Source organism: Anser anser (assembly GCF_964211835.1).
Source record: "Anser anser genome assembly, chromosome: 1".
NCBI classification, from domain to species: Eukaryota; Metazoa; Chordata; class Aves; order Anseriformes; family Anatidae; genus Anser; species Anser anser.
The window spans coordinates 187,339,461-187,366,805 of record NC_139720.1 but is presented as its reverse complement, the minus strand read 5'-3'; the positions used below and the strand labels follow the sequence as shown (position 1 = coordinate 187,366,805).

The 27,345-nt window shown below is 38.1% G+C and overlaps 1 protein-coding gene across 13 annotated transcripts in view; it reads left to right on the top strand.

Moving 5' to 3' along the window:
- NBEA (neurobeachin) overlaps positions 1-17,099 on the top strand; it is a 520,716-nt gene extending 503,617 nt beyond the window's left edge. For all 13 annotated transcript variants that reach the window (XM_083801108.1, XM_083801105.1, XM_083801107.1 and 10 more), the window contains 4 exons: positions 8,687-8,788; positions 12,415-12,611; positions 13,331-13,482; positions 15,308-17,099. In XM_083801108.1, coding sequence (XP_083657234.1) covers positions 8,687-8,788; positions 12,415-12,611; positions 13,331-13,482; positions 15,308-15,398 — 542 coding nt within the window. In that variant the 3' untranslated portion in view covers positions 15,399-17,099. The remainder of the gene's footprint in view (positions 1-8,686; positions 8,789-12,414; positions 12,612-13,330; positions 13,483-15,307) is intronic.
- The last annotated feature ends 10,246 nt before the right edge of the window (positions 17,100-27,345 follow it).

Sequence of the window (27,345 nt, the reverse complement as noted above, 5' to 3'; positions counted from 1 at the left end):
TTAGGTGCTTGACTCTATAATGATCTTTTAAGCTGAAAGACAGTTAATTATCGATTTCAGCTTCAGTGCATCCAATTACTAAAAGGAACTTTAGTTGTTTCAGAAAATGTTGGGGGGGGTTGTGGGGGTGAAGCAATCCCCCAGTCCTAAGTGGTTTGTATAGTTCAACATTCGTATGGAAAATATATGTACTATTTCGGTAGAAAACATAGCTATCACAATTGTTTATTGTGGAACACCCTGGGGCAAAAAAATAGTCAGAATAAACTCCTTGACAATTCTACTAAAATTCCATACTCCATAATCCATGAATTTGAATCATTCTCTACTAAACTACACATATGTCAAGAATCCAACCTGCCGGACTCACATAGAGCTCTCTGGGGAGCAACCTGTGCTGGCTTGTGCTCAGGGGGTGACCCAAGCTGTGCCTGTGGGGAATACAGGACCAGCACTGATTTAAAGAGAATAGAGAAAAACTATTGTTTGGATGAGACTCTTGCAAGTGGCTGCTCCAGCTCAGTTGTTGGAAACTTGCCTATGAGAGCATGGTGGGCTTCCTTATAATTTTAATAGATTTCTTTTCTAAACAATGTTTTTATTAAGTTATCACTTTTATTCTGCTTCACTATATATCAGAAAGGAGTTTCTGGTTCAGTTTACACTTGTCACAGTTATTTTACAGACTGTGAGAAGGGTGAAATTTTGCCAGATTTTAAATACAATGTTTTCCATGGACTAGCTTTCAAAAATAGCCTGCATAATAACCTTATGGTTAGAATGTTTGTCCAGGAAGTCAGAGACTAAGTTCTTAGCCTCCAGAGACAGGAGGAATTCAAACCCACATTCCCATATTCACAAGCATATGCTGACTATCAGACTATAAATTAATGTGGGAGTGGGCCCCTGTGAACCTTCAGCTTTGATAGAAAGCAAATTTTTTTTCTCTACTTCTGTTTATGGGTGTTCTATGACATAATGTTTGGATGAAAATAGAGATAAATCAAGAAATCATGAACCAAAACTGCATACCTTCAATAACAGTATGTAGGGTGAATCTTCCTAGTTGTCCTTTCTCTGGTCCAACCAAAATTGGCTTCATGGCTATATAAGCTTCATGGCTAAGCACCAAAAGCAGTGATAGAAAATGTCATTTTCTAGCATAGACTAGAGACTGATGCCTGGAGATGCTCCCGGAAAGATATGGCATGAATTCCCATAGAATGAGGGGGAGCTGGATGCAGTTTTTTATGTTTTTACATATGTTTAAGCCTCCTCTTATTTCTTTAGTGTTACTTAGGTAAGTACCACCACTGGGACAAACACTGAATTGAATGAAGCTTAGTCATCCTGCCAGGGTCAGATAACTACTTTCTAAGCCAAAACTGGCCATCTGAAATAGGTAATCTGAATCTGCACCTTATTAAGTTGATGATAATATAAATCTACTGTAGTTGAGAGAAGAGTGAAAGGAATCTGTTTTCTCTTAGGAAGACAGCACATACAAAGGACATCGTTTACTTATTTTAATTCTTTTAAATGATCTGGCAAATGTAAATCTTTGCAGTTCTAAGAGGTTGAATAGAAAAATTATTGGTATGTAGTTTGACGATTTGCGTTTTGATATTTTTTTTCTCTTGTGATATGTAGGGATTTGTTTTTGCTGAATGCTAATTTGTATACAAATTTATTCTCACATAGCAACTGTATTAGTCATCATAAAAAGGAGCAAAGAGAATACATGATATGCCCTGGAGTTCAACATGTATCGTTATAGTTGTTTTATTTTTATACTTTATGATTGCTTTATTGAATGTCTCTTTGAAACAAGTGACATTGAAAATGAGAATTATCTCAGAGTCTTTGAACAGATACCAAAGTAGATGACAGAATTGCAGAAAAGTGAGGGACAGATGCTTTCATCTGAAACAGACACAAATTCAGAAACTAATTTGGAAGTGATAAAAATTAATTTGCACACTTTAATTGGAATCAGACTTCTGCATGAAAGAAAAGAAGGAGGGTAGGCAGCTTGTGCTAAAAGTTGATTGAATTTTTTGTCAGGTAAGTATGTTGGACTTGGCCGCTTATCCTCTTGAGCCTCTCTGTGCAATATATTACGTTCACCCTCTGACTGGTGTTCTTTAAAAGGATCAATGCTATTCCTGTTGTGTCCCTAGAGCCTGAAATTTCATTGATCTTAGGACTTGACATTTCTCATTACCTATTGTAGCTTCTGAGAGGATGGTCACAAGAGGTGTGAGAGTTAACCCTCCTTTTTCTATCTGGAGCTGTGCTGACCATAGTAAAATACTCTCTCTCAACCGAAAGCTTGGTTTGCACAGAATTATAACATAATCCTCAGAGGTGCTAACTATTCGTCCTCTCCCAGGAAATGTATTTGTGTATATGTGAAAGGGAGGGTAAGTGTTCCAATTAAGGATCTTTGTCAAGTTAGCTTGCACTATTTTTTTTTTTAATCTATCACAAAGAATACTGTTTTTTTGTTCATTTTAGACGTAACACGGTTATAACAATTTAACATTGTGAATGCTGATGATTTTGTGAGCTTGTGTCTTGAAAGAGTATTTATTTCAAACTCTGAATATTCAATGTATTATTTTATATCCCTCCACATATATACCCTGTAACATGGACTAGTTTAACCTTGACAGGGCAGCAGTTTAAAAATAGCCATCAGTGTCTTTTGTACCAAGTGGGCTGGATGGCTGTCTAAAGGTCCTGCTCAAGCATATTAGCACATATGCAATCTGCTTTGCATATTTAAAGAGTTATTGCAACACTTGTCTGTGCAATTTACGTGCTAATTTTTAAAATACAGTATCTTGGCGCAATTTTGCCAGAGTAGAAGCTCTTTGAAAAATAGTGCCTAATTTGTACTGGCACTGTCCCTACTCTGCTAGCCAAAGACATCTCTCCTAAGACTGCTACACAAAGGCAAGTAAGCCAATAATACACCTGAACTAATGCAGTTATATTTAGCATTTTATCAACAGGTGTCTGTGCCCATGTTTTGCAACATACCCCATGGGAGCAGTATAGCACAGGGCAGTTTAGTGACTTGCCAAAGATCTTGAACCTATTTAGTGGAAGAAATTGGGAATTTGCAAAACCTTACTCTTCTCTCATCCACTGTACCTTTCCATTTGGGGTCAGGATAGCTGCAAGATACCTAAAAGTCCACTCAGCTTGGTCAATTGTTATTATTAGGTATATAAAATGCTACTGACATTCCTCAGCAAATAAACCAATGCTGCCAGAGGTAAGAATATTTTGAATATATGAATATTTTTCTCTAAGCAAACTTTCTTTAAAAAATATCACTCCCTCACGTTGCGGACATTTTTGTTGACTATTTCATATTTTGAAGTCTTATTTATTGGATGTAGCCTTATCTTTTCACCAAATCCCGTGCATGTTTTTTTTCTGACAGTAAAAATTCAAGTATTACATTATTGCACACTTCCATGAAAGTCATAGTATTTTCTAAGATTTTGTTTTCTGAAGAGTATCCCCTCAAAAGTTTTAACAGAAAAAAAAAAAACTTTGTATCATAAGGATTTTATTTTCAACAAATAATTCAGTTATAACCTTGTACTTTCTTCCGTGAAAGTGAGAGATCAAATGGAAGCTGGAATTTACCTTGTGGTCTCATATTTCTTTAAGTAGAAGCCCCTCATATGTGTTCCCATTGCAAACAGTACATAATTCCTGGAAATGTACAATATGAAAAAATATGAAAAAAAATTTTTCTTTTTCTTTTTCTTTTTCTTTTTCTTTTTCTTTTTCTTTTTCTTTTTCTTTTTCTTTTTCTTTTTCTTTTTCTTTTTCTTTTTCTTTTTCTTTTTCTTTTTCTTTTTCTTTTTCTTTTTCTTTTTCTTTTTCTTTTTCTTTTTCTTTTTCTTTTTCTTTTTCTTTTTCTTTTTCTTTTTCTTTTTCTTTTTCTTTTTCTTTTTCTTTCTTTTTCTTTTTCTTTTTCTTTTTCTTTTTCTTTTTCTTTTTCTTTTTCTTTTTCTTTTTCTTTTTCTTTTTCTTTTTCTTTTTCTTTTTCTTTTTCTTTTTCTTTTTCTTTTTCTTTTTCTTTCTTTTTCTTTTTCTTTTTCTTTTTCTTTTTCTTTTTCTTTTTCTTTTTCTTTTTCTTTTTCTTTTTCTTTTTCTTTTTCTTTCTTTTTCTTTTTCTTTTTCTTTTTCTTTTTCTTTTTCTTTTTCTTTTTCTTTCTTTTTCTTTTTCTTTTTCTTTTTCTTTTTCTTTTTCTTCTTTTTTCTTTTCTTTTTCCTTTTCCTTTTTCCTTTTCTTTTTCTTTTTCTTTTTCTTTTTCTTTTTCTTTTTCTTTTTCTTTTTCTTTTTCTTTTTCTTTTTCTTTTTCTTTTTCTTTTTCTTTTTCTTTTTCTTTTTCTTTTTCTTTTTCTTTTTCTTTTTCTTTTTCTTTTTCTTTTTCTTTTTCTTTTTCTTTTTCTTTTTCTTTTTCTTTTTCTTCTTTTTCTTTTTCTTTTTCTTTTTCTTTCTTTTTTTTCTTACCTTGTGAAAGCACTGTTACATTGTAATACCTTACAATGGTATTAAATGTGTTTTTCAGAGAGAAGGAAAGATTTAAAAGTATTTTGTTTTGGACTTTGTAGAAGAATTTTCTTGTTTAGAAATACATCACAGATATGTTTTTTCCTTCTGCCATCTAGTAATTTGGTTCAGAGCTGCTCCATTGGGGAAATTACAGGGGATTTACAGTGATGTTATTTCAGTTCATAGGTAGGATGTTTTCACCTGCAGTTCCCTCAGAGCTACATCCTCTGACCTCTGGCTGCATCAATCAGATATGATGTGACAGTGACAGAATATTTTGCTAGATTTTGAATGATTCTTGGAGTTACATCTTCTGTCCTTAGCAATAAAATGTAATGTGATTGAGGCCCTCTCCCCCATGCCACAGCTTTTCCTACAGAAAGAGTCATTGAATATTTTTTTCTTTGAGCTCTAAAGGGAAAAATCCTAGTTTCAATTAGTGCCTGACTATTACTTCTAATAATGATTTTCTGCTGTTATTAATTTGCATTTACTGAAAACCACGACTTTAGATAAGGGCAGTTTTTTCTTGTAAGTATTTCCGTTTGTAAGGTAAAATGTCAATTAACGTGCTAATTTTTCAGATTCTGCCATTCTACAGTTCCATGATTTTATAGTATTTTCCTAGGAAACGGTGAGGAAAATGTTCTTCTAAAAATAGTATTTCCTTTTCTGCTTGAAAGTCTCTAACAATCAACTAATATCATTCACTGTTACTGGCAGACTGGTGGCACTACTGTGTGCATTTCTGTAAACAGAATTTAGGCCAAGGAAAACTTGAGCATAATTCCTTTTCTTTCCTGGAAGACATATAGAAGAAAAAAGAAAAGAGTGGGAAAATTCTAAAGATAGCTGTATATATATATATGTATATATGTGTATATATATATATACATATACTTTTCTATTAGGCCATTGGAGAAAAGAATACCTTAGAAGGAGACAGAGGATTCTGAACAGCAGCACTGATTCGGAAATTGTAAGAATCTAAGCTGCAAAATATAGCTATCTTTGATCAGATATACCTAATGTCTTTCTCTGTTTCTTCCAAAATCCGTCCTTCAATACCAGTAAAACTTAGATCAATTTACATTTTCTATTTCCAGATCAGAAAGATTTTTTTTCTTATGAGGTAAATTAAAGATTGGGAAACTAGGATTTAGTGAGGTAGCTGTTTTCATTAGAGACAGGAAAATTGTTGAAGTGTCTGTACAAAGCAATGATAAGACCAAGTAGATTGACCTATCTTGTATTATTAGGTACAAAAATGAAGTCTGTAAATCCATGTTTGGTAGTTCTCAACTGCTTCAGAAAGTGATAGTAAAACACATAGAACTATTAATTAAAATTTTGATAGCAGAAGTGTTTAGGATCAGTCAAGAAATACTGTAGATTCATTGTAAAATTTCGAGAACTATTATATACAGTTCTGGCTACCCACATGTTAAGAAAAAACTCAGAGCGCTACAGGAGCATAAGTGGGTTACCACAATGACTAAAAAGAGGCAAGCCTGTCACTTCAAAGAAGTTATAAGAGTTTTGTTTGTTTAATAAAGTCAAAAGGAAGGGCTAGGATGGCTAGTTTCTTCTATAAGAATGAGTGGAGAAAACATAAGCGAGGGGGAAGACCTGAAGCTAAAGGACAGTGCTGACATAAGAACAAAGAGATATAAGGTAGGCAAGAATAGATTCACACTGACAATCAGAATATTTCTGTCCTTCACAGTAGGAAAGTTCTGGAATATCCTTCCAAGTCACGTAGCCAGCTAGCTGTTTCATTAATTTATTAACAGGTTTATATAGTGTGAGTGTCTGCAATAAAAAAGACTAAATTCAGTGACCCACAAAATTCTACTCAAGACCCATTCCTAAAGTATATCTTTCAGAAACCCTTGCACTATTGTTTAGATACTGCAGTAGCTCCCTTGATAATTTGTTTTAGTGTTTAACTGTTTTTGCAGGTAGGAAACTGCATTTTATGGCAGGGTTGAAATATGTGCAGCCATTCACCCACTGGACCCTGTTGTGCCATTAGCTGTAAGATAAATTTCTGAGCTATTGGACATCTTTTACGCCTTTAACTCCCTGGCTATGGCAGCCAAGTCACTGCTCTGCTGCCTGTGCAGTGAAGAGAGAAAACACCTTAAACTCTGTGCAACCTTCTATCCTACTCTCTATATCAGTTGTGTGACCTTTATTTGAGCTCATTTCTGAAAATGTGGGTACAATTTTCTTTCTAGTCTAAAGTAGTAAGATAATTCCTAATTCGTATTAGCTATTTTAGGGCATTGCATTGAAAGCTAATGTTGAGGCAGTTTTGCATTCTAACTTCTTAAGTCCATCTCTGTCTCAGTGCTTTCCAAACCAAAATAATGTCTCGAGTGAGCAGAGCTTGTGTTTGTCCAGCAGTGGCAACCTTCCACCTAACTGCATTAAAAATAAATAAAATAATTAAAATTCATTTGGCCATGTTATTATTTAACAAGACAATGCAGAGAATGCTATAATAATAGCTTTCTCTCTTCATTATGCAGTTGCCCATGAATCCTTGTATTAGCTGTATATTATTATATCTTACCAGAAAAGATTTTATATTATTCTGTAAAGTTACTGGCTAGTATTTGGCCAAGAATTAATTCCTGCCTCCCAGTGCAATACCCCAATATCCAGTATCCTAATACCTAGCTCCTAGTAGATACCGTCTTATGGACAAAAAATATTAAGATCTGTCAGTGAAGTCACTGCTGTACCATCCCTCCTGTCCTCAGGCAGTTCCACATAAAACAAGTTTAAATCAAAATCTTGTACTACTAAGTCAAATGTCTTAGAAAAAAAATACATGGAGGCCATTCTAAAATAGCCATCTTTATCAACTATACCTGTCATCCTGTCCAAAGCAGATAAGAAGCTTGCTTGACAAGACTCCCATTCCAGTACAGCATGGAGACTGGCATTAATGAGATTTTGGTGTTCAATTCTTTGTTGACTGAACTCTAGATTACTTGTTTTTTTATTTTGTGGGGGGTTAATGTTATGGTAATTCATCTGTAGTTTCCCAGATCATTTCTGAACTATACTGGCAGAGTGCCGGTCTTTTGGTATTTTCCAATTTTCTGTATTTCCTGTGTACGAAGAAAATATAACCATATGAAATCTCTGTTATCTAGCAGGTCACAAATTTTCTGTTACTACATAACTTTTCTTTGCCTGGCAAAGCGATATCAAATACTGAGCACTTCCTTACTGCATACAGGAATTTCACTGTTAAGATGTCAGCATCTGTTATTATTGGAAACAACAGAAATATTGCTATTTGTCACATAAATGCTCCATAAATGCCCACCTATTTGAATCCACAATAAAATATTTTTTCTCCTGTATGTATAAAATAAATGTTTTGAGAATAGTCTACCCTACTCTTTAGTAAAATTAAATGTGATAAAATTAGCATACGCACCTATAGTGATATGTATAAAATGATGTATATCCATAACCATCTTTAATTATATTTTTTATCTAAAATCATTCAATGTGACTCTGAATCAATAATGTCTATGCAACAGCTGTATCTTTCTAGTACAGTGCTGTTCCTCCTCTCTTCCCCCCTACAGCTTCATGAAAGAAATTACAAACATTAACATAAGAAAATCCTCAACTTATCCTACTCTTTAGGTTCCTAGAAGAAGGCTACAGATATACATGTTCAGTATCAGATATTTACATTACAGATGTGTTTAACACCACCACAGGTTGTGTTCCGTATGTGAAATTTAAAATTTCGGTATTTTTAGATCATAAAACAGCCATGTATTTTTTGTCATTCACGTATTGCAAACATCATGGACTCCATCATTTCTAAACAAAGGAGTTTGCTTTATGTTAGTGTATAACTTAATGGATTGGGAAGCTGCATATGTGAAACTTTATGATATCTGAATGTATTTTGTTCAAAAACCTAGGTATGAGATATTTAAACAGACTGTACTTTCCTTTGATGCTTACTGATTTAATGCAAATCAGAGCACAGTTCTTTTGTTGTTAAAAAAAAAAAAGTTTTGCATTTGTCTGTTGTTTCCTTTTTATTTTATTTTATTTTTTTAACAGGTGATTATCCAGCTCCTCGGGCTGTTTTGACTGGTCATGACCATGAAGTTGTCTGTGTGTCAGTCTGTGCAGAGCTGGGACTTGTCATCAGTGGTGCTAAAGGTCAGAAATACTTTTATGATTTAAGACATAATATTTTTAGAGCCTTTCTTAATGGCACTTTTTGGTCTTCCTTCAAGAAAGATATACTTTAATTTTCCGGAGTCTCTTCTACCAAGATTTTCTGTAATTCTGGGGGAATCTGCAGCTGCTTCCTCTGAGCATTATTACTGTCTATCTGGACTTCAGATGCTTAGACACAAATTAAGTTGATTGCGCTTTCCAAGCACCACTACTACTATCCACAGATTTGGAAGAATTATATAATAATTTGTAACTAACTATCTTATTTTGAAGAAAATTCGTGATAGAGACCTGGATTTAGGGTAAGGCCAGCTCTAAAGTGTCCAAACTGATCTTAATTAAAGGGCAGTTTGTGCGACTGACTTCAGTCTCCTTGGCAAGGGAAGCAGAGACAATTTCCTTGTTTTGGAATCCATAGACCAGCATTTCACACAGCAGATTTTTTAGCGGATAGGTTTCCAAATAATCAGGAGTTTGCAGGTTTGTTATTACACTACTTGCATTAAAATTTTTGAGCCATCTGTTCACACACGGCTCATTATTTATTTATAGAATCCAGAGTACCCAACGGTTACTAATATAAATTTTCAAATTACCTTTATAAACCTGCAGCAGTCTCCTCTAGAACTCTGATCACCCATGTAAATAAAACACTCACATAAATGAGTGTTTTCTTAATCTTTCCTTATTCTATTTCTCACTTGTTCTGCCCAACTTTGTCTTTTCCCTTTAATTGCACATCCACTTTTCTTCCCCCAGTTCTCTCTCTCATTTAGGTTCTTTTCTTAATTTGGCAAACTTCATGTCTTTTCCTGTCATTCTTTCTTCTTTGGCTCCCTCTTCTCTAGGGTATAGCTCTTACTATCCTTTGAGCTATGTTATCTCTTCTCCTTATTTCCTTTTTTTTTTTTTACACTAACCTTACCATTCCTTAATGTTTTTCTTCCTTATATCTCTTCCTACTTCATTTCCACTCCACTCCTATATCCTTATCCAGCCACTTGCTTTCTCAGTTTACAGTGATATCTATTTTATATTTTATTTATAGAATCCTAGAATCACAGAATCATAGAATCATAGAAAAGTTTAGGTTGGAAGGACCTTAAAGACCATCTAGTTCCCACATCCTACCAGACCAGCTTGCCCAAAGCCCCATCCAACCTGGCCTTGAACACTTCCAGGGATGGGGCATCCACAGCTTCTGTGGGCAACCTGTTCCAGGGCCTCACCACCCTCTGTTTAAAAAGTTTCTTCTTAATGTCTAATCCAAACCTACCCTCTTTTAGTTTAAAGCTACTCCCCCTTGTTCTACCATTACACCCCTCGACAGAGTCCCTCACCAGCTTTCCTGTAGGCCCTCTTTAAGTACTGGAAGGCTGCTCTAAGGTCTCCCCAGTGCCTTCTCTTCTCCAGGCTGAACAACCCCAATTCTCTCAGACTCTCTTCATAGGAGAGAAGCTCCATAAATCCCACTGAATGTCCTTGCATTCCTTTTTAGAAAGGTTGCTGCTTCTGAGAGTAAGAAGGACGTGATATTTGTACTGCCCCCTTTTGCTGACAGCTAAGCTCCTAGGTTATCATCTTTTATACTGACTCAGAACTCCACTTTTATTTTCAAAGCTGAGTATGAAACTTTTAGTAAAGGCATTTTTAACAGGAAATGCAAATGGGTCATTAACTTTCATAATGGCTTACTACATAGCAGTGGTAGGTGAAGTCAGGACACTTATGAAAAAAGTACATGGTGACTATGAACCCAGTTTTGTTTTGCAGCACTGCTATTTCTTTATCTTCTTAGGCAGCCTTATATGATTTTACTGCCAAAGTACCCTTTTCAACTATCTTGTAAATTTCCTCTTATCAAAATAGCTGGATGTGTACTCAGTTACCTTCTGCTTCATTAAGTATATGATGCTTTAGTAACATATTTTAAAGGTAAAGGCTGCAAGGGGACCAAAGATTTTTATGTCAAATCCAGAAGGTATTTGTAATGGATCCAGGGAGATGAAGACCTACTCTGTCAGATCCTGTCCCCTGAGTTACTCTTCTCATGTTCCTCCTTTACAAGCTCTATCCCGTATATAAATATATAAAGCCTTTTTTCCCTCCCTGTGCCACTTCATCACACCCACAGCCATCCAGACAACCTGCACTGAGGCAGGGAGACAGCACAAATAGGACTCCTCTCAGAAAATCCTGTGCCTCAGGTCAATGTTTGCATGTTCTTACCCAATAAAAACATAGAAAGAGTGGTTGCTCAATAGATTCCGGTCTTTATCCCAGAATCCTAAATTTGAGGATTTCTTTGTGCCTTTTAGTGCCCATGACCAATCAGCTGAGCCAAGGTAGTGGCAGTTTTGTTAGTGCACTTAAACATGAAGATATTACATTTTTATTTTTGAAAATCTAACATGGTAATTATTTTAAAGGTAGAGGCATCACTGGCATTTCAGTATTTCCAAAGCTAAAATTCAACATGATAAAATAAATCAATTCCATTGCAGTTGTATCCTGAAAACCCAGTCAGACTTGGAGTCTCTCTACATAAAGCTTGTTGCAAACACAAATGAGAATGTGCACTGAAGAGCTCACAGACAAGTGCACTGATGCTGTGATTTGTTCTACCTGGCCAAACCCAGCTGCAATGTGATCTTCAGAGAAGTTAGAATGGCTTAATGTGAGGTGGCTGAGTCTGCCAGTATGAATTTATTTTCAGGGTCATAAGCCAATTGTACAAGGAAGAGATTATTACGCTGTCCAGGAGTATCTTGTGATTCATAAAAGAAAATATTTAGTGTTTACCATGACTTATTACATGTACCAGAGAACAGACCATTTTTCTCAGTAGGATTACAGATCTCATTTTCAAAAGAGCATTCCCATAGATCTTGAAATGGAAATATCATAGTGTTGCATCTTAAAACGCACCTCATAGATTTCATAGCTGTGTTTTTCTTTCATCAGTAATAATAATAATGATAATTGGGCATTAAAATCTCATATTAAAATCTCTCTGGAGTAAATGCAGTTGTAGTGTGGTCTTACAGTCCCGATATCATAGTTACTCTGTTGGCTGTCAGATGACACCCATTGTTAAAGCAATTCAGGTCTGAAATCTATGCATGTAATACATTCACTGGGGGAGAGAACCTATAGGAACTGCCGTTGACTATAGGAGAAATATGCAGTGATATGATTACATGCCCTCTGGGAGTTGCTCCTAGTCACTGATAGGGCCCCATCTGTTTAATGTGAATGGGCAGGCTAAGGAGAGTTCATGTTCTTGGAGGAAAGCACTAAGACCAAGGCCTCTGAATGCTTGGGAAAAGGAAAATATATTTTAGAGGTAGATCAATGATAACTACTACCAGTTTAAGGAAATAATGAACTACCACTATTAGGCATGTTTTATCTATTTTTTCATCTGCTAGCTCTTGCATTGTCTTTTCTGTTGTCTATTTTAAATTCTTTAGGCTGGAATTGCCTCTTCTCATATCTATGCAGGACTAATATGATATAAATGTGTATTATGCGTTGCCTCTGTGCACGGAGTATATAGTTTGTATAAACAGCAAAAGCATGATATATTATGTTTTCATATGCAGAAGGTCCTTGTCTGGTACACACAATTACCGGAGATTTGCTGAGAGCCCTGGAAGGAACAGAAAACTGCTTGTATCCTCGCTTAATTTCAGTATCCAGTGAAGGTCACTGCATCATCTACTATGAACGAGGACGGTTCAGCAATTTCAGCATTAATGGCAAACTCTTAGCTCAGATGGAGATCAATGATTCAACCAGGGTAAATCTAAATGCAAACAAGTATTTGTTGAGTCTTGCCTTTATTTATTAAAACAAATTGAATTTATCTGCAGTGTATTTTAAAGGAAATCGTATATGTTAAGTTGCCACCTCCCAGTTAAGTTATATTCAAACACAAATCCTCTCATCTCTATCTCCAAATGCAAAACTGCACTTGAGCTTTTTCAGAGTAAATAAGAACAAATTGTTTATGGTCCCATACAATACATGGAACTTTTGTTTGAAATCAAATTTCAGTGGGAAATAGATCTTTAAAACAAAATACTCTGAAATGAGTCCATTCTTCATTTATTAGCCAAGACAGGAATTCATGCCTTCAGGGCTCTGCTCTGTCAAGAGCACTTGAAGCAGCATTAGAAATGCAGATTGCTGCTGTGCTTTAGGTGTTAGTGATGGCACTGAGTATTGTAGGACAAAGAAATGTTATGTCCTCAACTTAAGTCTTGGTGTATACACTGGAAGAGTTTTTTGGTTATATATCATATTAAAAACCACATAGTTTTTTATTTAAAATTTAGAGATCCAAAATTTTTTGGTTTATTGCTTTTATTTGGGAGAAAGAAGAGTGGAAGTCTTTTTCTTCAAATTTAAAGTGAACAGAAGACAAAAAATGCTCATAAGTTGATTAAATCTTAGTAGCACCGATCATTTTCCATAAAAGCTGACTGCATACATGGGTTTTGTCTTATTCTTCTGAAGGCCATTCTCCTGAGCAGTGATGGGCAGAACCTGGTGACAGGGGGAGACAATGGTGTGGTAGAAGTATGGCAGGCCTGTGACTTCAAGCAGCTATATATCTACCCTGGCTGTGATGCTGGGATAAGAGCGATGGATCTGTCTCATGATCAGAGGTGAGTTTGTCATTAATATTTGTATGTAAATAGCAAAAAAAGAACCACTGCCCAGGTCGTTATCCGGTTGATTTGTTTTAATCAGCATGATGTCTGATCCTTGAGTCTCACAATGCACATGCTTAACTTTAAGGTGAGGTCTTATATCGCAAGTCAGTAAGCCAGAGAATCAGCTAACAAAATACCAGTAAAATTACATTAACCTAAGAGCATGCAAACAGCCAGACTGTATCAGACTGCAGTAGTACCTATTAATAAATGCTTTTCAAAAAAGATCCAAAATTTATGTCTCACTTCTGATTTTCAGCAATGTAGAGCTTGAGAGCTTCTTGGGATTTGCACTAAACTATAATGTGCAGTATTATCAGTGGATCTATCCACCAGGAATGGGTACAGTCCTTTCCTTTTGACTTTCTCTGAGCAATGGAGATGCAGGGTACAAACCTAGATATGTACAGTGATTTCTGTGGCACTAGAATGCAGTGTAAGTGTGCATATGTGAAACCCGTCACTAGGACTACTATTGTAATGTGATTATAATATAAACCTATATGTTGCATTTATGCAGGACTATGAGTGCATTCACTGTTTACATCATGCATGAGTCTTGTATTTCTCATTTAATATTCAAAATTCTGCACAGAACTCACAGGATGATAGAAAAATCATACAACATTCACTAAAGTTTTTTCTTACACTTTTCAGCGTTTCTATGCTATGTATCCATTTTTTAAAGCAATAAAAGCACCTATAAATTAAATATGCACCTAATTTATTCATATATGAGTAAATAATGAGAAAAAATATTTTTGTCTCAAACAGTCTAATCAAAACTAAATTACTGGAACAGGCCTATTTGCTTCTGGAGCTTTGCCAGTTTATGCAGTATTTGCCAGTTTTCATACAATACTGTGCTGTGTTCTAAGATATTTATTTATACTGTGAAAATTTTCTGGTAGCCCATTTTCTCTATCCCTGATTGTAATATTAGGTTGGGAAGCCCCAGCTGTGTGAAGTGCTTTAAGTACCTGCTTAGCTTTGGTCCCTTAATTAAGCAGAGAATGGATTTTGTATGGTTTGATAGAAGTGGAGATAGATATCTAATCCAATTTTAGAATTCAGCTACCAGAATTGGAGTGTAGATGATAACTGGAAAATCACCTCAACCATTGCCACCAGAACATAAATATAGGGGTAAATTTCCATATGAAGCTTTTTAGGAGTACCAGGGTGTGATCAGCTTACAGAAAGCTATGATAAGCTCCCATAATAACCAGAGGAGATTTACTCACTACAGGCTGTGAAGTCAAAAGGACAATTTAGTACACCTTAAAGTACATGCTCAGTGACCTGTAGAGAGTTGGTCTCAGGCTATTTTGAGGGTATTGATTAGGGCCCTAATTTGGTTGCCTCCCCATAGCCACTTAGTACTGTCTGAGATACTTTGGAGGTCAGAGGTACACACAAGGGGTGGCACATATGACAGAGGACCTAGTGAAGGTCCCACCCACCCACTCCCTTCCAAGAGGGGCAGCTAGAGACAAGGCAAGACAAAGAACATCTCAAATGGTCCTGTGCTTTTGTCTCTGCAAAGGTGAATGAACGGAGCTCTGTTCATTATGGTTGACCATAATGAGAATATGAGAATTGGTATCATATGTAGATATCTAAATTTACCATCTCCATGGCAAACTGAGCACACCCATGAGCTTAACTTTCATACAGCCTTGCTAAAGAGACTCATTCTTTTAGCTTTTTTACTGTTTATGCAAGACATAATTAGGTAACAGAGGATTAACACAAACGTCTTTCCTATCTTTTTCAGAACTCTGATTACTGGCATGGCTTCTGGCAGCATCGTAGCTTTTAATATAGATTTTAACCGGTGGCATTATGAACATCAGAACAGATACTGAAGCAGAATGAAGAACTGAAAGCCCAGGTAAAGCTGAGAGCACAAGTGCTGCAATGAAAGGTGTAGTCTCTGGTGGAAAACCACGTCTGCATTGACCTCCGTTGTACATTCCATTACACCCAGCAATAGCTGTACATTGTAGTCAGCAACCATTTTACTTTGTGTGTTTTTTCACAACTGAACACCAGCTGCTGAAAAGCAAGCTTGTATCATGTAAATTATATGAATTAGGAGATGTTTTGGTAATTATTTCATATATCTTTGTTTATTGAGAAAAGGTAGTAGGATGCGCCACAAGAGACTTTTGCAAATTCTGAGGAACCTTGTGTCCAGTTGTTTCAATGTTTAGGCTATGAACCTAACATGCATCCCATCTCCAGCCTCTTTTCAAGCTGAGATTAAAAAAAAATACGTTTGATACTTTGTACATCAGATGCACATCTTAACTTTAAAGGGATACTTTTGTAAAAGTAAAACCTTGTATAAAGAACAAAACTGTTTCTTAATTTTCTTGTGGAGTTACAACTTGCATGTACTTTAAACCTGATGTCTTGAAGGAACAGGTGCATTCACACAAATCAAACTGGAGATCTGCCTAAGGGTACAGCTTGTGTTAAAGGGTTGAATTTGGGTGCAAACAGTAATTTTGACATTTTCACCAACACGTTTTTCACTTTTTGAATCTAAACTTTACCCCTTTTAAGTGGAGTTCTGCTCATAAAGCGTTTGGATAAAAAGCCATCATTTGCCATATTTATACTTTATACAATAGAAATTAAATTCCTCCCTTTTAAATTCAAAGACTAGATAGAAAGGGAGCAAAGAGGGTAAGTTCAGTTTAATGCTTTGTAATGCTTAATGATTCCCAATACAGACAAAGTGCTATACTTCTGGATTATTAGCATTTGGCATACAAACCACTGGGCCAGAGAGCCTCAAATAATTTTTTTCCCTTATTTTACCTCTGAGCAGCTCGGTTTATTCAACAGCCTTAGCTTCATTGTGGAGGTGACTGAAGTTATTCTTTTGGGTTCTTCTGAAAATCTCACCTGAAGCCACTCAGACTAAGGCACTTCATGTTTTACAATACTGTAATGATAATTATCAGAATAATTTTCTGCACATTGTACTGATCAAATTACACACCCAGGGGTATATACACTTTAATTCATGTTTCTTCTTTGTATATTTGGTGACTGTATTGTCATAGATGTACATATTGTGTCGGTAGGGCTATGAGGCATGTAACAGGAATGTAATTTTCTCAGAATTTACACTCATTTGCAGTCATTTATTTAAAAAGATAATGGATTCTTTGTATTGGCACTTTGCACCAGAAACATATCATTATTTATTGATGTGATTACTTATTTGTTCTCCACCTTGTATTAGTAAGTTTAGCACTGAATTTCCCTCTTCATTGTTGTTTGTATTTATAAGATTCGAAAATCATGGGGATCAGTGTAATGATTAAGTTATTCATCACCAGTCTGTAAGCAATATCTTGAGTTCGTAGCTTAGAATTGGGAGACTATTGAACATCTGGAAGACAAGTTCATTTCATCTTGAGATCATGGTGAAATATTTTGGATATATAAATTCCTTAAGCTATTGTAACCATGTTTTATTGCAAAGATGTAAAATATGCCAGATGTGTGTGAGTTGGAAATCAAAAAGAAAAATAAAATATGCAAAGAATTCAGTGATAGTTTTTCATTTCAATGAACTTTTCATCAAATAGTTCGCATTATCATTAGAAGCAAGCAATTATTTTAAGAAATCCTCTCTTACAGACAATGTATATGCCGAAAATTATGTATGCTGGGTGGTTGTATTTCCTGGGGTGTCAAGAAATAAAAGAGAGGTTACAGAGTGTGTTTTGCAACTCGTTTGATTGCCAGTACATGAAGAGAAACTACTGAAGATACTTTGATCAGCAGAAGAATCCTTGTGAACAGGCAATAAACTTGTATAATAAACCTCACAGAAAGCAAAGATCTGTTGATAGCCATTTTGGGTATCTCTCAATATCTGATAAGACAGAATTAATTTCTTCTTGTTTTAGGCATTGAAAGTTAGGTATCTACACTCCCTGCACAGCAGAACAAAACAGGTGGGATAAATCACCTTCTGAAAATGCTGAGGTCCCTACAAAGTTATAGTAAGTAACTGTAGATAGATAGCTACATAATGTCAGGTCATAGAATCGTAGAATCATTAAGGTTGGAAGAGACCTCCAAGATCATCCAGTCCAACCATAACCCTGCTACTACTATCACCCCACTAAACCACGTCCCTTAGCACCAGGCCCAACCTTTCCTTGAACACCCCCAGGGACAGTGACTCCACCACCTCCCTGGGCAACCTGTTCCAATGCCTGACTGCTCTTTCTGAGAAGAAATGTCTCCTCATTTCCAACCTGAACCTCCCCTAGAGCAACTTGAGGCCATTCTCTCTAGTCCTATTGATAGTTACCTGTGAGAAGGGGCTGACCCCAGCTCCCCACAACCTCCTTTCAGGTAGCTGTAGAGAGCAATGAGGTCTCCCCTGAGCCTCTTCTCCAGACTAAACAACCTCAGTGCCCTCAGCTACTTCTTACAGGACTTGTGTCCCAGGCCCTTCACCAGCTTCGTAGTCCTTCTCTGGACATGCTCCAGGGCCTCAATGTCCTTCTTGTAGTGAGGGGCCCAGAACTGAACACAGCACTCGAGAAGCGGCCTCACCAATGCTGAGTACAGAGGGACGATCACCTCCACGCTCCTGCTGGCTGCACTATTCCTGATCCAAGCTAGGATGCCGTTGGCCTTCTTGGCCACCTGGGCATACTGCTGGCTCATGTTCAGGCAAGCATCGACCAACACCCCCAGATCCTTTTACTCTGCACAACTTTCGAGCCACTCTCCCCCAAGCCTATAGCATTTCATGGTGTTGTTGTGGCCAAAGTGCAGGACCCGGCACTTAGCCATGTTGAACCCCATCCCGTTGGCCTCTGCCCATCAACCCACCCTGTCCAGGTCCCTCTGCAGGGCAGCACAAGAAGCAAATCAGTCCTTAACTCTTTGTGAACACTGCTCTGCAATAACTAAAAACATTGGTGTGTTATCAGCATTATTCTCACCCTAAATCCAAACCATGGCACATACCAGCCCCTGTGAAGAAAATTAACTCTATCCCAGATAAAACCAGGACTCAAGGCCCCTTAATGTAGGCTCAAGGCCCCTATTATGTGCAGATCTCCAGTTTATGTCACAAGACTTTTCCGAAGTATCAACTGTCCCATCTCTTTCACATAGTAAAGCTAGACTGACATCTTTTTCCTGTATAGAAATGAGAGTTACTGATTCCAGGGAGTCTCTGAGAGCTGCCTGTGGAACATGAAGCAGCTCTGACAAAAATGGCAAAATGGGGCCAATCTCTCAGCTAATGCAGACGTCATTAAACATACAATTGTGCAACTAAAATATATCTGCACTGTAAATAACATACAATTATTGGCTGTGCTTCTGCCAGTCTGTCATAGGCTAAGAATGGGACTATAAGCTAATGTTGTACCAGGAGCATGATACAGCAGCTGTAAGGCTTTTTCCTTGTCCAGATTTTACCACTGTTGAGGAGGGTACTGCTTTCTCTACATGAGCAATGATAAAAGAAAGGCTGCTTCATTTTACCCCAAGGAAAGACTAGTTAGGCTCAATTTACTGGAAGAGCTTCAGATAAATAATGATTATGTTGATAGAGAATCTCACAGGCTGTGCTTGTAAAGCTAAAAACACTGCCTGGGAACAACTGATGTGGTGAATGCTTGTTATAATATAGTGTATCAACCCTGCTGACAAGCAAGCAGGATGTTTGAAGCAAGCCTCGTGCTGCCAGGGATAAAAGCATTTGGAGCAGACACAGGGAGCGAGGGGCTGACTTCTGATAACAGCAAGAGAACCACCTCCTGATACAAGACATCTAGTACCTATAAATATTTTATTTGGAGATGTCTAGCTGGAGTTTTTGCTCATATTTTGCAGTGGTTTAATTGTGGACTGGTTTTATTTAGGCTTTTTTTTTTTTCTTCTGTTACTTACAAACACTAAAAATCAACACATTAAAAGAGAATCTTTTACTTAAATAAGGAAAAAAGGATTGGAAATTTATTACATCTATGCAGTACAGTACAGTTTATAGACTTTCTAACTCCTGTGATTAGTTTTTCAACAACCACAGTTAAGTTTCAAGATCTTTCTTGTAAACTTTATAAGCTGTGGTCATATAATTAGTTTACAGAGGGATTTACTTAGATGAAAATCTGCCAAACAGCTGACTCAGTTTCTGGATCCCTCCGTGGTGACATCAGGCCTAACCAGCACAGTGGCTCTTCATCGTTAGCCAGAAGTACGTCCTCTCTCTGTTCCACCCCACTAGCACAAATAAGGACTTAGATAACTAACATGGGTACCTGTGCATAAAATTCAGAGCCTGGAGTATTTTTTGTTGTTGTTGTTCATTAAAAGCCTGGCATAAGGGCTCTGTGTGTCTTAAGAGTGCCACAGTACCAAGATATCTTCAGCCTATGGTTCCTAACACGGAGCAGAGAATAAGCTCTTACATACAAAACTAGACAGTCAGGAAAGAAAATCTTCTCCAGTGCCAGAAGATGACAAACAGCTAAAAGCTAGCAGCACCAGTGGATTTGACTTTAAAGTTTCATGTCTGTTTATGTTTTGAATAGATTCAGTCTTGGCAGGATGCTGCAATGAACAAGCCCTTTGGCAAACCTAATCCTAGTGTCATATTTGTGCAAATTTAAGCCATTAAGAATGATGCACATAGTCTCCCTCACTGTATAGCAGAACTAGCAATTGCTGGAAAAGGCAGTGGAACAATTGAAAGTGGTCTTTCAATCCAGCTGTACAGCTATGTGTATAAATCCAGTGCCCATGGCTGTTCAGATACATTACTTTGTGCAGAGCTATCAAACAGGAAATAAAATAGTGCCTGGTAGCCAGTGTCCCTGCATGCACATCTTTTCAATTAATAGCACTAATACAAAAAGAAACTGTTTCAGCAAAAAGATACTGTTTCAGGAGGAAGACAGCAGGACTCTGGGCAGGGACCAGGGGTTTGGAGGAAAGTCAGAGAGGGAGGGATAGCTTTCCTCTTCAGTCACAAAATACCAGGGTTGTTTCTCCCAAAGAGGCCTGAACAGATTGTCCCCAGATTCTCTCTTGCAATGCCCACTCCTGCTTCTTTTCCTCCACTGACCCTTCTGTCCCCCTTGATGGAACTTGCCATGAAGATGTCTTGTCTGTAGGTTGGGTTTTCTGCCTCCTGCAACCATGGAAGAACCTCACTGATACCTACCACATTCCCTCACTGTCCCTAACTGCCAGGGAGAACTGAAGCAGACTCAGCAAAAAGTGCATGTGTGAGGCTCCAGGAGGCCCATACAAATCTATTTCCCAAGTTCCTTGCTGTCCCAGTGTGAGTTGCAGGTAGTAAAACCTGAAATAAAAAGGGATTCACTACGGTTCCTATCTTTCAACTGACTGTTTGAGCAGAACCATAGGTCACGTGGGAGTATTATTCTCCTAGCAAACAACACAGGTCAGGGCCCTTCTCTGACCCGAAGGCAAGTGGCATGACACAGGCTTTAGCCATGCCACCAGACTCCCTGGGAGCAGCCCTTAACCCATCCTACCCCATGCACACTGCAGGGTGTTGTTTAGAGAGTTATAGGTTAAAAGCATGTCAGTTACACCCTGCAGATGAGTACCATGCAGTGCCCAAACCTACAACTCTCATTGCTCAAGTTGTTAGCACAGTTGTTGCTAGAATTTGTCCCTCGGGCTCCATGCTCATCAGCCTATCAGCCATACTACACATTGTGACAGATGGGATTTGGGGATCAGTAACTTCTTAGGATGCAGACCACTGTGTACACCAGGTTGGACTCCTAACAGGTTTGGCACAAACCTTTATCTAGTCATACCTTCTTCATCAATATTTGAATTTCCCTCAACAATATCGTTTGTTCCTACTTACTTCAGACACCACACTTACTTCAGAAGCATCTGCATTTATCTATGGTTGAACTGGCACCTCGTGTTCTAGCATCTAGGCAGAGGTCTTGAAAGTATGGAAGACAGCTTTGCTGCTGCTCTACATTTCATCACCTTTGTGATTCTTTAGAGAATCCTCATCATAATTCCTACCTCTGTGGCAGTCAGCCCCTAAGACAAGTGAGTTTTTACCAGCACTTGCCATGACCATTGAACCTCTGATACAAACTGATTTCCCTTTTTTATTTCTCTGTAGGAATCCCTGTCAAAACATAGGAGTTTGTCAGACGGTAAGCAGATATGATCCCAGCTATACTCAGGAGGAAATGGATCAGAAAGTAAAGCAGATGTATTCAGGATGAAAGCAAACTTGTTTGGATATTGGGGCTTGGTGCTGTGAACACCCATAATCCTTTTGATTCGATACAAAGATTTTTTCATATCTCTTAACTTGAAAGATGTTAACTTCCATGACTTGCTCACATCTCTACCATGAAAGGACTGACAACACACATCCAACCATGAACACATTAATAAGTGGTGGTTCCTTCATATTTTGGCAATCTAATAGCTCCAAAGGTTTTTGTTTGTTTGTTTGTTTGTTTTGGGGGGTGGGGATGGAGGGTGTTGTTTTTTTTGTTGTTGGTTTGATTTGGCTTGGCTTTGGTGTTTTTTTGGTTTTACTGTTTTTTGGGTGTGTTTTTTTTTTTTTTTTCGTCTTGTTTTGAAAGATTTTTGGCCTATTGCTACCTCTTTTAGGAAAGAAGATTGTAAGAATACAAGTTGTTGATTAGGTCATAGGGACATATCTCCAGGCATACTATCAAGAGTAATAAACATCAATCCATTATTTTATGTCTGGAGTTTTAAATCCCAGCTGAATCTTTCCCACCTGGCATTCATAACTGCTATAGTAGGTGTCTGGCTAGCAAGCTTATCTCCCACAAGATAACTTCTTACCATTGAGAGACTTACAAAGGGCAAAAAAGCCCTTTGTGAGGCCCTGCCTAGCAGTGCTAGGTCACGCAGAAGGGGTATGCATGTGGTTCTGAGTGTAAGGCTGAACACGCTGAACACGGATCCTATGCAGGAGCTGGCTACAGATAGTGTACTCACATACACGTCATTCCATGCAGGCTGGGATTAGCATCACAAGGGGTGCTGATCTTTCTCCTTTGATGGATGACCTGGCCAATACCCTAGTCAGGAATACCTTCTGATTTCCATGTCAGTCCATGATGGATGTGATGAGGCAACACATACACCACTACAGAGACCAAGGGTTATGTTTTTCTGCAAAGTGCAATCCATGAATTGAAGGAACGGTGAAAGGACAGGTTTCAAATGCACATAAGGACAAAAACTTGAAAGAAAAAAAAAAAAGTTTGCTTGCCTTCATTCCTCGAGATGATCTGCCTGCAGAGACTTTTTCAATCTAGTGCTCAATCCCTCTCCCAAATCCCTCCCTGTTTTCAGGATTTCTGTGATTCCCTTTGTCACCGTGTGTGTACCTTACGGAAGGAAGAAGCCTCTGCACCTTCCAGGTGCATTCACAGCACGTGAGTGCCTTCATACGTGTGTGCAGGTCAGCTTAATTTTAGATCAGTCTTTTTGCTACTTAGGGAACTTTCCAGAAAACAAACAAACAAAAACAGACAAATAAAAGAAAGAAACCATTACATCATAATGTTAGATGGTACCAAGGAAGAAAAAGGGAACAGTGGATATTTAAGTCTGTGGATATGGCAGGACCTGGTTGTAGGTAGAAACTGGAAATCCAAGCCCAAGTTCATTTTTCGTAAGATGAAAACATAGAAAGAATATGGGGTTTCCACTAACCATCCTTGAATAGGCTAGGGATGTGCATAGGAACCTATCTAGATTAACAGACATAGACATTAACAAATAAGAGTTTGAAGAGTAGAACACTTTTATTTATATTGCTGCTACTTCAATTACACTCAAACCCAGTTTTCACAGTTTAATATCTGTCTGTATCTGGCCTTTAGAAGCTCATATAGTGGACTGCAATTTCTAGAAATGTCCATTTCAAGGCATTTCTTGTGGATCTACATATAAGTGTATATAGCCTCTAGTCCTTCTTGAAGACTATTTTTCATTACAAACGTCAAAGTTTGTTGTCATTCTTTTAAGTATTTTTTCAGTAGAATTCTTCCTTCTCCTTAATAATGCTTTTTTTCCACAGCCCTTTGCTAAAAATCTTTCTCTATTTTCCATAAAATTCGCCCTCAAATACAAACTATGCATGTTTCAAAGAATAAGAGACTGACAGAACAGGGAAAATATAAGCAAACATTACCATAACTGTAAAGAAGACCTGCTGAAAGGCTTTTTCAGAAGAACACCTCTGAAATCCCAAATCAATGAGAAAATTATGGAATCAGAAACAAATCCATTTTTGACAGATGTAAATTGGGATTCTGCCTTGAGCAAATGCCAGGTAAGCAGAGTGTTCTCCTGCTATATCCTCCATTGCTTTTAGCCTTTGAAAGGTGATTTCTAATGGAAAAAGTTTCATCAAGATTCCAGTAGAAATAGTTACATTTTGGATGCTGGAAACGTATCCATTTTTAGATACTATGACATGAATATGATGTAATTTCTTGATCAAAATATTATGCAGTATTTTTCATAGGTAGGCCTTTCACAAAAAAAAAAAAAAAAAAAAAAAAAGTTGTTATTCCTTTCAGCACATTTGTAATCTCATCAAAAGCATGTCAAGTCTGCCTATTTTCACAAATTATTGTGAATAGAAAACAAGCTCAGTATTTTAATTCATTTGTAAATTCCTTGTTTATTATGTTCTATTATTTTTGAAGGGATTGTTTAAGGATGACAAGCCTATCATAATTCAATTCATTTTTCCTTTTAATATATTGGCAAAGCTTTTTGCATTTTCATCAGTTCCCTGTCCCATTTTCCCCTCCTCCCACCCTGCCCCCCCCCAAAAAAAAAAACACAAAAAAAAACAATAATACAAAAGACATCTCATCCAGACCTTCTAAAGTCTTGGAGGTAAGTTACAGAAAACGTTGTATTGGGGCATCTTATGTTAGCAGAACTTTTAACCTCAAGCACATAGAAATTATGACATGGCCTTTGATAGAGTCCCCTGATCTCCAAATTGAAGAAACATGGGATTGAAGGGTGAACCATTCAGTGGACAAGGAATTGGCTCAAAGGCTGCATCCAGAGAGTTGTGGTCAATGGCTCTATGTCCAGGTGGAGGCTGGTGATGAGCAATGTCCCTCAAGGGTCTGTCTTGGAACCAGTACTGTTTATAATATTTTTATTAAAGACATAAACAATGGGATCGAGTGCACCCTCAGCGAGTTTGCAGATGACACCAAGCTGAGTGGTGCAGTTGATACAACAGAAGGAAGGGATGCCATCCAAAGAGACTGGGACAATCTGGAGAAATGGGCCCACATGAACCTAATGAAGTTCAACAAGTCCAAGTACAAGGTGCTGCATCTGGGCTGGGGCAATCCAAGACATGAGTACACACTGGGAGAAGAACTCACTGAGAGCAGCCCCACAGAGAAGGACATGGGGGTTCTGGTGGACAAAAATCTGACATGAGCCAGCAGTGTGTGCTTGCAGCCCAGAAGGCTAACCGTATCCTGGGCTGTATCAACAGAAGAGTGGCCAGCAGGTGGAGGGAGGGGATTGTGCCCCTCTGCTCTGCCCTTGTGAGGCCCCACCTGGAGTGCTGCATCCAGGTCTGGGGCCCCCAGCACAAGAAGGATGTGGAGCTGTTAGAACGACTCCAGAGAGGTCTACGAAGTTGATCAGAGGGCTGTAGCACCTCTCCTATGAATAGAGGCTGAGAAAGGTGGGTCTGTTCAGAGGTCAGGGTTGGAACTAGATGATCTTGAAGGTCCTTTCCAACCCAAGCTGGTCTGTGATTCTGTGATTAAGTAGTCTCTATTATTCAATGTGAGATTTTCACTGAAAGACAGGTGACTATTTGTAGTGTTCACACCAATATGCTTTCTTCATATTTGTTGGCTTTCCGGGCTTCTAGCTCACAATGCTGGCTCGTGTCCAGTTTTTCATCCACCTGTATCTGAAGTCCTTCTCCTCGGGGCTGCTCTCAATCTATTCATCTCCCAGTCTGTAAATCTGAGGAAGGGATTACGTGTAGAGGAAAAAGCTTGTTTGATTAAACTAAAATCAAGAGTATCCAAATACTGGAGGACGGGAGACAGAAATTTTATATCATACAGTCTGGGAGAGCAGAAAACATTCATGAACATATGAGAAGGACTGATTTCACGTTTGTGTCACGAACATGCTCAGCGTCCAGGCTGACATGAGGACCCCCCTCCCTCCTGACTCACTCTCAGACTGAAGCATCTTCCAAGGGGCCAGCAAGGGCAGCGCTGCAGGGCCAAATGCTCCGTGACACCTGCACTGCCCTGGGCCGTGGATTACGCTGGCGGTGATAGGGGCGTAATCCCCATGCGGCGGCAGGGCTGGGCGGATGGCGCTGCCCAGGCTCATTACGTGATTATGTTGATGAGGCGTGAGAGGCACCAGCTGGTCCCCTCCAAGGTGCAGCACCAGCATGAAGATTTGGAGCCTGAGCACCCGAGCTAAATCAAAGTATTTTATTGACAGCCTCTGCTCCTTCATTTCCATCTGGTTTTTAATCCCATAGCTGTTTCAAGCCAACATCATGAGAGAACAGAAGAAAGGGAGCTTCAAACCCCACCCTGAGGGATCCATGTGCCCACTCATGGTAGGAAGAGCACAGCAATTTTGAGCATCTAACTCAGAAATTTCCTATGAAAAAGCAGGTTCTATGTGCATTGCACAATTCTGGGGCTGCCAGGGCAAGCATGGAACAACACCTAGAGTACACCTACTTCTTCATTTGGAGCTGGCCTGCTTCCTTGTTGGACTATAGCACTATGCACCTCCCAGTGCAGGCCTGGGGAGGTCATCTGGCCTTTCAGCCATGCAGGACAATAAATAATACAAAGCAGCTTTTGTGGGTTTATGGGCTAGCTAGGTCATATAATAAGGAACTAATAGGAACATATTTAGGGTTCGACCAGAAAATAAATGACTGGAGAGAAAACAAGGAAGTCATAAAAGGCACTCTTCTAAATGCTCCCACAAGTAAATATGCAGCAACATTTTTAAGACTTGTTACTCCAAACTTGAAGGTATCTTCCAGTTTAATGAGTGTCCTAAGTGCAAGCAATACTATGTACTAACTGGAAATCTGTATATGTGCTGGGAGTGTCCAGATTAACACAAGATTGTCAACAGTTATTAATAAGCAAATGCATATAATCCCCGTGCATTCTGAAGAAAAACTGCTCATTTGCAAGACTGGCTCAGGAGGCACTGTGCTGGTCATGTCTAGTACTTTCTTCTCAGTGACCCTGAGAATACTCCACTAGTTCATAACAGACAAGAAAAAAAAAAAAAAAAAGAGGAAAAAAAAAAAAAAAAGAGGTATTGGGACTATCTATCAGTTTTGAACTTTGTAAAATACACCCCATTTTCCCACAGAAGGAACAACTCACACCCTGGCACGGCTTTCCTATGCTTTGCTAAAAGCACTATATCATTCTCTTTTCAAAGAATTGAAACCCAGCTGCCCTGCAGAAATCATAAAAAACACTGTTGTTCAACATGTTGTTCCCTGAAGTAGGGATATCTGGATAAAAGAAATAGGGAGCAACACCATCATCGTCTGAGTAACACGAGTGCCCCCAGCTTCTTAACAAGGAAAGCTATGCTGTTGACAAGCACCCTATTAGCTCTGTCTTTCAAAGCCTTATCTAGGGAGACTGCTGTGAAATCAAGGAAGAAAATAGGAATACAGCTGTCATAACACCCTGAGTGAATCACCTGAGTGAA